This window comes from Astatotilapia calliptera, chromosome 20 (genome assembly GCF_964374335.1).
Source record: "Astatotilapia calliptera chromosome 20, fAstCal68.1, whole genome shotgun sequence".
Lineage (NCBI taxonomy): Eukaryota > Metazoa > Chordata > Actinopteri > Cichliformes > Cichlidae > Astatotilapia > Astatotilapia calliptera.
Genome location: NC_137441.1, coordinates 32,398,926 through 32,410,388, shown reverse-complemented (window position 1 = coordinate 32,410,388; position 11,463 = coordinate 32,398,926). Strand labels below are relative to the sequence as shown.

The window sequence follows — 11,463 nt, the reverse complement described above, 5'->3', positions numbered from 1 at the left end:
CACAATGGAGGGCTGGTTTTGGCCAGTAGTGGTGGTGAACTCAATCGACCCCTCTGAACTGGGCTCTGAACTTTTCTGCACCGTTTGATGTCAACGAGATTGGGCAAGTATCAATATAGGTGGTTGGAGTGCTTTGCTGTTTGTTTTTACAATGTGTATAATAAGTTAAAGGATTTTCTGCTTTTTATATTTATTGGCTGTGTGTTTGGTAAGTAAGTAAATAAAGTTTTTGACTAAAAAATGATAGCAAAATAAAAGTGTCATATTCACTGAATTGAAAACTGAGTAATAAACCAGGGCACACAATACTGAAAACCATAGGAAAGGCACTAATGACTCATCTGTAGAAATAAACAAACCTTCACCTATTTAATGTATAGCCGCGTCCACTCATTTCTGGAGAGAAAGCTGAAAAAAAAAGTCCCTGCTATGTCATGCTTTCTGAAAATTAACTAGAGTAGAGGAATATGTACTTACAGTATACATGCTTGACTGGTGCTGGAGTTACAAACAGATTACAGCTGGTTATGAAAGGAAACCACACCCCAAAAGAAAAAAAAAAGAAAGTCTAAAAAACTGATATACAGAGATTCTGGTGTGGCTAAAAGTCTCAAAATATTTCAAATCAAACAGAAAAAAAATCATGGATATAAGAAAAACATACAAAAATAATTGCTACCTGATCTGCAACTGAACATATTAATCCATTTAATCTCCCAGACTATTAAAAGCAGCAAAAATTGAAGACCTAAAGGGCAAGTTCTGTGTAACTTGAGCTTGATAACAATTTTGCAATAAGTATAATCTATAATTGTACAGTTGTTTTTTAATACTAAAGTGCAGCGAAGTGTGTTCTGCGTGCACTGATGGTTTTAAAATAAATATAGGAGATTCTTGTTGAGATAAATCAAATTTATTACAGTTAGAACTGCAGTGAAGACAGTGTTTATTCAGTAAGTTACAGGGAAAGGACCCGTCACTGAAACTACAGTGGTTCTGAGGCATACTGAGTACACGTACACACAAAAGGAAACAAAACAAAACAACCTTAACTGCAATGTTTCCTGTTAAGGTTAAGCTTAATGTCAATTCAAATCACTAAACATACAATCTGCAGGCCAGGACAGGATCTCAGAAATGTGCAGTGTCCCCTCCACCTTTTCTGTGTCCCAATGGAGGCCATGTGTTGGAAGTGGAAATGGCACAAGCTGATATCCCTTCTTCTCACTCATGGACTCTTCTTGTTAGCTAGAGACGGAGTGAGTAATTCAATAAGTCAAGTATTCATTTATTACTTTCCTTTTCAATCATGGGGCAATTTTCTTTTACTTCCCCCATCCACCTCCACACTGAGAAAGAAAAAGTGATACGAGTTCTGCAACTTCCATCTGTGGCAGCGCTCGTTGTCTTACTGCAGCTTAATTACAAAATATTGGTGCCGTTTTCTGTAAAGATTACTCACTGTAGGAGGCCCTACATAATTTGGACCGGAGGGTTTGTCACAGAAAATAATACAATGCAACTGGGCTTTCTGTATTAGATTTCCGCTTTTAGCCTCCTTGACATTTCAAGCTGCATGAACTAATACATCTGTTATTTGTTGATCATTTGATTATTAACATACTTCACAAACCAAATCAGCGGCCCTGCTGGAGACACAGATACAGCTCAGCAGACAGCCTTCGGTTTTTCTCCCGCAAACACGGCTCGCAAAGATGCACAATTCAGCCCACAGTGAAAAACGAAAGTGGGGGGAGAGAGAGAGAGGGAGAGAGAAAAAAAACATTTATCTTCCCCTCCTTTGAGCGTATGAGCACTCTGACACCGGCATGGAACAAAGCCCGTCATCACATTCTAATCTCGAATTTCAGGGGTTTTATTTCACCCAAATGCCACCCTGCTGGCCTTGTAAATTATTGACAGACTGACACCAATGCGAAAGGACACATAAAAGAGGCTAAAAGCTCCGGCCCTGGAAGAGCTTGTCCTCTCCTATTCCCATCAACAGTGAGACAAACTCTGCTAATGCTCCACTGGAACCTCACGGTAACACCGAGACTCAAGCACCACCTTATGATTCCTGACCCGCAGATGCGCTGTACAGCAGACATATTGTGTGCGGCGCTGCCTCTTTGGTCTGAGTCTTAGTACAATCACAAGGACACCGAGGCAAAGCTGAGGATTATCTGATCAAATCATGGAAATTAAAGGCAGTAAGTCACACATGGTTAGTACTGCACAAAGGCTGATAAAAGTCATTCTGATTTGACTGCTGCTTGTCACTTGTCCTTTCAAAGAAACATCACAACATAGTGCTTGGCTCGGGATACAGTCATTTAGTTTGAAGAAAAGTAAAATGTGGTAACCTGTGTGTCATCACACAGGTCTGGCTCTTCTTATACTTGCACTCCTACTCCTCCTTCTGCTCAACGTTATGATGTGACAAAAGCAAGTGGAAACTCACAAAAAAAAAGAAAGAAAGCAAGAAAAACCTGTATGTGAGAGCAGCGAGAAACAAAGCTATCAGCAGGGATGAGAGGTGGTCTTCTGAAGTGTTTTTGTACTCTTATGTTGGTCTAATCGACTTCGCTCTCGTTGCTGGCACCTTCGGGACGCCTCAGTTTGTCTACCTGTTCATTAATCTGTCCGTCCCCACCTCGCCGGTCCTCTGTCTGCATGCTTAGACCACCCCCCTCCTCCTCTTCTTCTTCTTCTTCTTCTTCTTCTACATGGCTGACATCATCTTCATCTTCATCTTTCCTCTCCTCCTCTCCCTGCACCTCCATGCGAACCTGGTCGAGGGGCAGTGCTGTGCCCAGGCCCACGGTGCAAATATCTCCATTGATACCATGGGCTCCATCGGGCCCTCCCAGTGCATCCTGGGGGCTGTGGAGTCCATTTTTGACGGGGGAGGAGGTGGTGGACTCGTTGCTGAGAGGGGAGATGTCACTGCTGCTGTTGGTGTGGTTAATGGACGGTGTGCTAGATGCTGCAGGTGGCTTCAGGGGGATCTGCCATGAGGGGATCTTAGGAACAGAGGGAGTGGAGGGGAACTGTTTCCTGTAAAGGGTGACAGACAACAGTGTTGAACAGAATTAGGCCTGATTGCAACTTCATCACAAACCTCGCTGTGATCAAAAGACGTGAAAAGAGCTTTCCCACGATGTAAACAACCATATTTGGACATAATATGACCACAAAACCATGTATAACTTTCCAACCAAGCTCACGTCTCAACACTTTTTTGCATTTTAGCATGCAGCCGCACACTAACCACCCTATGTAATTCTCATAATTACAACAGAGAAAATGTTTTTTTCTCTTCCCCCCGAAACAGCCAGATGTTCATCACACCTGGTAAAGATGCTCTAAGATTTTTTAATTACACCCACTGCAGCTTTTAAGATCAAAAAGACAATGTTGAATGGGTTTCAGCACTTCTTGGTGCTTAAAAAAACAGTTTGGAGACGTTTTGGATCATTTGAACAGGAAAGGAACAAGTTTGGAGACAGATGGTGATACGGAGCCTTTATTTTGTAATTCAATCCTTTGCCAGAAAACTCATTGTGACAGTCAGGATGAAGTCAAGAAAGCAAATGACAAAGGGATTATTACTGATTAGAATGTATGAGGGGAAGAAAACAAGCTCAACTACACAGTACTGAGGCAATTTTCGTCCTCGCAGGTTTTCTGATGTACACTCTTACTTCAGGCTTCATTATAGACACTAATACATAATCATGCATGCTAATGGGCCTGACTGAGCTGGGCTGCGGCTGACTAGATTGCAGAACAAAGCTGAAAAGAAAGAGGGGACGTCTATCACCACGCTCACAGAAAAGGCCTTGCACATTTTTTTATTATTAACCATCACACTATAGGTACATCTAGACTTTGCAGTTAAGTAATTTTCAAAGTTTATAGCATTGCACAGTCTGTCCAACAGAGTAGCTCCAAGTCTATTGTTTATAATGCTGTCAGTGCTGAATGCAGCAGAGTGACATCACAGCTGACAAGACTGTGCTGCAGAGTGAAGCAACATCCTCTCAGTACTGGTAGCCGACTAGTTTTCAAATGACCTTGCTAAAGCATTATAATCATCAACTCTTTTCACAAAAAAGCAATATGAGCCATCGTATCGATATTATCAGAATGGTTTTACTCTGTATCAGTATAAATGTTGGCCTAAAAAGTCGGGTTCCATCTGGATTAGGAGATTTTCTCAGTTTTTACAATCTTATTTACTTTGTAAAAAATGAATATGATTTTTTTTATGAAGCTGCATCAGATCAACTGGAGTATATTAATGGTCACCTTTGTTACTAACACCAGTTGATGCCTGATGTATGTTAACTGGCCCACCCAAGTCACGAAATGTTATAATAAAGACTGATGTGATTATCGTGTGTTCTCTTGTTTTCTTATGTATTAGTACACAAACCTTCAGGTAATCTAAAGTAGTTTAGAACAAAGGTGTGAGTTCCAATTTTTTGTCTTAAAGAAAACAAACAAAAAAAATACTGCACAAGCCCATCAGGTTAGAACGCCACCTTGAAGCAGGCTCTCCAGTTTTTCTGTCACTGAACTGTGAAATCATCCCCTAGGGTCAGTCTGTCAGGGGTCTAATACAAGGTCATGAAGTGTCTGGGGGAGCACGCCTGGCGTGTTGTTCTGGCATAGAAACACAGATCTTGCATGTATCCCAAATGTGCAGCAGCGTTTGGGAGCAGTCAACTGCTGCTCAACGTGACAAACTTGTAGTAGATATCAGCTAAATTTACACCAGGCAGGTTTTAAAATTAAAAAGGTGTTAAAATTTTAGTTTTGGTAAGAGCTTTTGATGAGTGTGCAATGATTGCAAAAGAGCTTTATAGTTGCACGCTTTCTGAGAGTGTAAACTCAGGCCTCCAGGGACAAAATATGGACTTTGAGTTTCGGTCCACTAACATTAACAACCGTATCTCACAGCCTTACTCAGCAAACAGGCTTTAGTGATGTGATGACAACAGATCACTGTTCACTGAATGTAAATTTGTCAAGGTATGTTTAATAGTCACCAAATAACTGTCACGCTCAAAGTTAATGTACAACATCTGCAAATATGATACAATTGCTGCTAGGTGTTGCATTAGAAATACACATTTAAAAATATATATTATAATGTGTCAGTAGCTTCTATTAACTCTACACAAACCAAAACAAGTTTCAATGAAATGAAATAACCAGGTGCAGGTGTAAACTTAAGGTGTTGGATAGGCAGTTTAAATTTGATTTAATGTGTGGTGTAAAAGACGTGACATCTAGGGCTGGGTATCGTCACTGATTTCTAGAATCGATTCGATTCTGATTCACAAGGTCCCGAAACGATTCGATTCAATTCGATTTGTATCTGGGAAATTTTGCCTCAGACAGTCAGAAATATTCTAATTAAGATCAGTACATTTACATTTTTTTGTATCTATAAAAAGGAAGCTGACACTCGCAAGACTTTATAAAAGGTGTGAGCATCACAGCAGAAGCCTTTGTGTCAAAGTAGCTGAAGATAAAACACAGAAAAACATGAAGGTGATTTTCCTGGCCTGGGATTTTATAAAAATACTCTGCAGTACATCAAAAACGAAAGAAAACCATTAATCAACATATGAACATTACCTCTGAAGTTACAGCGGTTTTAGTAGAGACACGGCGTTTTGCATTTTGCATAATTTTAAAAAGTTTCAATTTGTTCAGTAGCCCATTGAACAGCAGAAATTAGGTTTTCTTTTTGGAAGTAAGTAAAAGGGAAAAAAAACAGCGGCCGACAGCGCTGCAAATAACGGTAGATTTGAGCGTAACAAGCAAGCGAATAATACAGAAAACAGATTTTTAGACAGGAAACTGTTCTTGAAGTACAGAGAGAGCAAGAGAGAGAGAGCTGTGCATGACGTGTGATTTTATCATGTTGGAAGCAAAACAGCAAAAGTCAGAGGGAATCCATGACGATGTTTATGTGAAGCGTAGTTTGGATCTTCTTTTGCTGCTGGTTCGGTCAATATTGTTTGGAGAGAGATCAAACTAACAGCTTTAGAATCAGCGCAAAAAGGGCGTGAACACAAAGCGCGGACCCGCCGAAACATCAGAATCAGCGAGCTGTCGGCTTTCAGCCCCAACCGTGAGAAAGGCGACATCTCACTGATTCTGATCCGTCGGTGGGTCCGAGCTTTGTGTTTACATTTATGTGCAGAATCCGTGTTCCTGCTCTTATTCACTGTTTTAGCTGTTTGGTGGTTGTTGAAATTTTGTGAGGTTTCACCTGAGATTCTGGCATTTAGGGCAAAATAAATTTATATTAAAAAATCGATTCAGGATTTTAATGAATCGATATCACGTTATCTGAGCCAGAATCGATTTTAATCGATAAATCGATCATCAAAACCCACCCCTAGTGCTGTCAAAAATCACATCTGAATAAGAGCTACCACATGCTAACAAATGAGTTGTTTTATGAATCAAATTGCATATCATACTGATGGTGCTTTGTCCCAGTTTTACACCGTCACACAGTTCAAATGGACTGCATTAAGGAACTCAAATGTGCAAAAAAACACCAAGTCCTAAGCCTTTCAATGCACACACACACACGCGCACACCTGGCCTGTTTCATGTGACAGGGGTCGGGATAACTTTGTTACCTGCTGAGCAGTAAGCCCTTCAAAGAGATGATCTCAGCCTTCAGCTCTCCTACTGTTTGGCTGTCCAGGATGCGGCTCGTTGAGGACGAGGCCTGTAGGAAAAATACAAGTGAAACACGCACACACGAGCACTGTTCAGGGTTTCAGCACAATTGAGCTTTCTGTAGGACTTTCAACAGCTCCTCTATGATTGATTTCAACGATATGAGTTAATAAAAAAGGTTCTTAAAAAAAAAAAAAAAAGGCCGGCTGGTAAACAAACATGGTAGATGCAAATGCTAAAAGCCACATGTTTGTGTGTAGTCAGGTCATCCGTCACCATAACAACCTCACAACTGCCTACTGCCGGCGATGACAAAAAAGGACAAACAATCTCACTGTATCCACCTTTATGGCGTCAGAAAGTCCAGTGAGTGTGAATCATGCTGTTTTTACATAATTTTCCATACTATCTAGAAAAGATTAGGCCAGTGTGTTGTGTTTTGGATAATGACTATCTTGAACAATAGCCACATTCATGGAGGCAGACCAAAGCTTAGCAGTTTGTTTTGTCCTTTTTGTCTTTTATCAAAGGCGTGTGTAGCCATACACGGGCATTGGTGCAGCATGAAATGTTAAAGGGTATAATGGAAAAGTATTTGAATGGCAAATTGCTGCTGAAAATCTGTCTCTGCAGCAATTTTTTTTAAGGAACAAGCTGGACTTTGACTGAGACAGCTGTAAAATAGGGAGTTTTGATAAAGGCCTGGAATGATAAAACTACTAACTGAACAACAAACATGGAAATGAGGAAGAACCTGCAGGCCCTGCCTGCTTGCACCTGAAACCGATGTTTTCAGTGGGTTATGCATGTTAAAAAAAAGAAAAAAGGAAAAAAAGTGAGTCTTCAGAAGGCATCAAATAATGATTTACAAGGCAGGAGCGGGAAAACAAAACAAAAGACATTTGTTACACAGAAGTCCATAAATTTTTACACTGCCCTTCAAAACTATTCAAATAAAGCTACCTGAAAAGGAAATGTCATTCTTTGGAAGAACTGCGCACAGATGTACGTAGCCTGCGGCGAGACTCGATTATCTAACCATGAAAATGTTTTGCAAGGTGTTAAGTAGATAACTGCTAACCATTCTTAGTCTAGTCCTGCACACAAAATACAAACATGCGTGAGGATAAACTGGCAAGACCAGAGGGAGTAGAAGGAGCAGACAAGGGAAAAAGTGGGATAAAAGAAAAGTAAAAACTGTAATTAAGACTCTCCTGACTCACCAGAGGAAGCTTGTTAGGAAGCGTGGACCCCCTATCGAGGGGAGAGGGATAACTTGGACTCTTTCGCTTGTAATTAAATCTAAGAGAAATTAATTGAATCACATCTGAAAGGGATCAGACTCATTTACAGTGGATGGAAGGAGGCAGAGGAGGAGAAGTGAAGGGAGACAGAAAAGGAGGCGAGTGGGAAAGAGGGTTTTTTTTTTGAGGGGGGGGGCTCTTATCGCTCCTAAACCTTGCTGATAAGGAGTCGTGTTTTAGAGGTGGTGCATTGGAGGCCTGCTGAAGACACTCTTATTACAGCCGTCACCTCATTAGAACCATCTTAATCCCTCGCCTCCCCAAGGCACCCGTATAATAAGGCTGAATTCTGCTTCTCTCTCATTTTATGATGGGAAAAAAATTAATTGCTGTGTAGGCTGAGCTAAAAGATTTCCAAGGCGCAGAATCAACTGAAGAAAAAGGGCCGATTACTCCGAATAAGTGAATTGTAATGATTTCTATATACTTATGTCACATAACATTAGAAAAGAAGGCTTTAGAGCAGACTTGTTAACCACCAGCTACATACATAATATGCATTATCTACAGAGCAGCGCCATATAATATCTCACATCAAGGCTTGTCACACAACACTAACTCTGACATATGTCTTATTAAGTCTGAAGAAACCTAATTAAATGTTGGGCCAGGGCTGGATTTCAGCTCTGAGATACATTATGTCAGTATATATATATATACACACACACACACATTGTGTAAGAATCGTGTGTTAAGTGCACTGGGTGTTTGGATGGAGGCTGAGTGGTGGGGGTATCAGTGACTGCAGAGAATTGAAGTACGCCTCGCTTTAAAAGCCCCACCTGAAGTGCTGACACATGTCCAATAGACCGCACGACTGTGTCAGTTGTGATGTTTTAACAAACTGCTGATCAAAATATTTAACCGCTGCAATTTCTCAGCAGCTTTGATTACAAAAACATCTTTTAAGAGACACTTCCAGCTCTTTCCAGCCATTACAGTGCAGAATCCGACCTGTGTGCTATTATACACCACGGCAGCCGTGGGGTTTTTTGCCTATGTTATTCATTTTTAAATGTACTTTGATATATGTTGCTTTTGTTGAAATGCTTTTCTTATGCAAATGCATGCGTCCTTGTGTTTTGTTTTGAACTGTATACACTTATATACCATATTTACATATATATTTTGAGATTCGGATACTGACTCCTCTGTCACTATAAAGAGATGCATCCAAAATTAGATTTTGGTTCCTAGTATGGGGACATGGATTGGATACCTCTAGGTAAATAATTCATATTTTTAATTTTTTTTCAGTTCACTTCATCAACACAAATACATGATTTGCTAAACTACTACCATAGCCTTGTATTCAGAGCTCCATTTCTAGAGTTTTGCTTTGTATGCTAAAACAAATCTTCAGAGCTATGCCTGTGCATCCCCTCCCCCCTCATGTTTGACTTTTACTGCACTTCCTGGTGTACAGGTGCAGGGCTCTGTGTGGCCTAAGGACTGGAGAACATAATTCTCCACTTGGCTCTTTAAATCGCAAAGAGCATTATGCATAAAAACAAACAACCAAAAAACAAATAAACCCAGCAACCAAAACCCAAATAACGCAAAGTCAATCTAGCAGGGAGGTGCCACCTATTAAATTATCAACCGCCTCTGTGCTGGATGGATGCGGTTTCTTTTACTGTGTAAATACTGCTCAAAGTAAAGATTTCCTCTAACTGGTTTAAAAGCCGTGTAACTAATGTGTCTCGGGTGGATGCGTGCGTGTGATGGGGTCTGCTGGTTAACTAAGTGCTTCAGGAAAAAGAGGGGGAAAAAAGAAAAATATATATTACAAGCAAAGAAAAAAAAAGACCAAATCTAGCAGCACCCAAGGATGGCAGCGCATCTGGCTAAATGAAGATAAATGCCTGTGGACCATTAGCAACAAGATAAGATCTTTAACAAGCCTTGTTTAAGAGTGTCTGAAGGCAAATTAATTCACAGTTATTCCGCCGGCAGACAGTGTGTTTTCTTGTAACACATGTATATTTATGATGGAATTAGCTTCAAAAGGAACTCCCCAGAGGAGTGTTTTTGAGTGGAAACACTGGTACAGTGCAATTGATTTCACTCTATTTATGCACTTTCCTACTGGCAGTTCGTCTTACGCAAGCCAAAGAGACGGTTTCTAATCTTCTATGTAGTATCCACTAATAAAGAGAGCCATCAGTGAGTTGAGACAGCAGGGCAAACACAGTTAACAGGCAGATTTGTAATGATAATAGAGCAGAAATAGACTTGGCTGTTTAACATCAGGGATGAATCATCCTGAGGCAAATCTATGCTTAACAGCAGAAGTAGAATAGAACAGCATGTCTTTACAGGATCATTTTAACGGAGAGAAAAGTGAAAAAGAGGGAAACTGTCCCAGGCTTTCAAGCCTGGAAATGTGCAGAATCAGCCTATGTTGTGTGTGTGTGTGTGCGAGAGTATTTAAACTCACTTCCATAATGAGGTCCCCAGTTTAGGGACAGTAGACGCGCTCCGCAATTGAGCGGTTTCAGACTACGAGAAATGTTTACTTAGCAGCTGAGGAAACAGAAGTCTCCATGTGTTTTGGGTTAAAGGCACATTTCCGCGTTGAGAGGTATAATTGCTAAGCGTGGCGCGCTTTGAGCAGTGTGGTGAAGCAAACCCTGAAAGCCACAAACGGTGAATGATAAGTAGCTCCCCAGCTCCAACATGTGTTTCTCATCAAAAATGCCGGACCTGAAAACAATTTTCCAATTTCCCCCCGCGGCCTGAGACAACAGAGGGGCCTCGTGCCGACTCGCAGGGAAAATTTAAGATCAACACTATAACTATAAAGCAGAGTTTATGATTTGTTTAATGGGTGTTTTGATGGGAAATATACTTTTTATACACTACTGCTGTCCAACAAGGCACTCATAGCAAATGAAGGGGACACTTTTTAATCCAATCTGTGATTTAGAGATAAATAAAATAAATAACACTGCTTTGTGCCGGAAGAAACTCATTGTTTAAACGGGGCCTCCTGTACGCTATCTTAGATAGTTCTGTTTCAGCTCAGCGTGGGATCAAATCAGATCACAGGTCCCATCATACATGCTGATTTAGTCCATCAATGTGTTCGTTCTACGCTACACAGAGACAATGTGCAGCTCAGATCCTGAAAGAACAAAAAAGAGCTCTGAGTCTTCAGTTTTTGATGAACCCCGTCCAGGGAAGTTATCCATATTTTTCCTCCTTGTTTGTGCCGAAGCAGATGTGTCCACATATGTTTTCCTGCCATATCCAGATGCTTCAGTTACACACCCATGTGCTTAACAAGCTGTGGACATAAAACATTGTCTAAGATTGTCTCTTCCAAGGCAATTTTTAGAGCCCAGAGATCATAAAGCAATTTATGAGCGCCGTTATAAAAAGCAAGCAACATTTCATCCCTGCACATAAGTTTTAGAACAATCACTCAGTCCGATTCTCCTAA

The 11,463-nt window shown here is 40.7% G+C and overlaps 1 protein-coding gene across 1 annotated transcript in view; it reads right to left on the bottom strand.

Moving 5' to 3' along the window:
- Positions 1–897: 897 nt before the first annotated feature.
- pex14 (peroxisomal biogenesis factor 14) overlaps positions 898–11,463 on the bottom strand; it is a 45,273-nt gene continuing 34,707 nt past the window's right edge. The window contains exons 8-9 of the mRNA XM_026153687.2: positions 6,672–6,763; positions 898–3,060 (exon numbers count right to left, since the gene is read on the bottom strand). Of these exons, the coding sequence (XP_026009472.2) occupies positions 2,577–3,060; positions 6,672–6,763 (576 nt within the window). The 3' untranslated portion in view covers positions 898–2,576. The remainder of the gene's footprint in view (positions 3,061–6,671; positions 6,764–11,463) is intronic.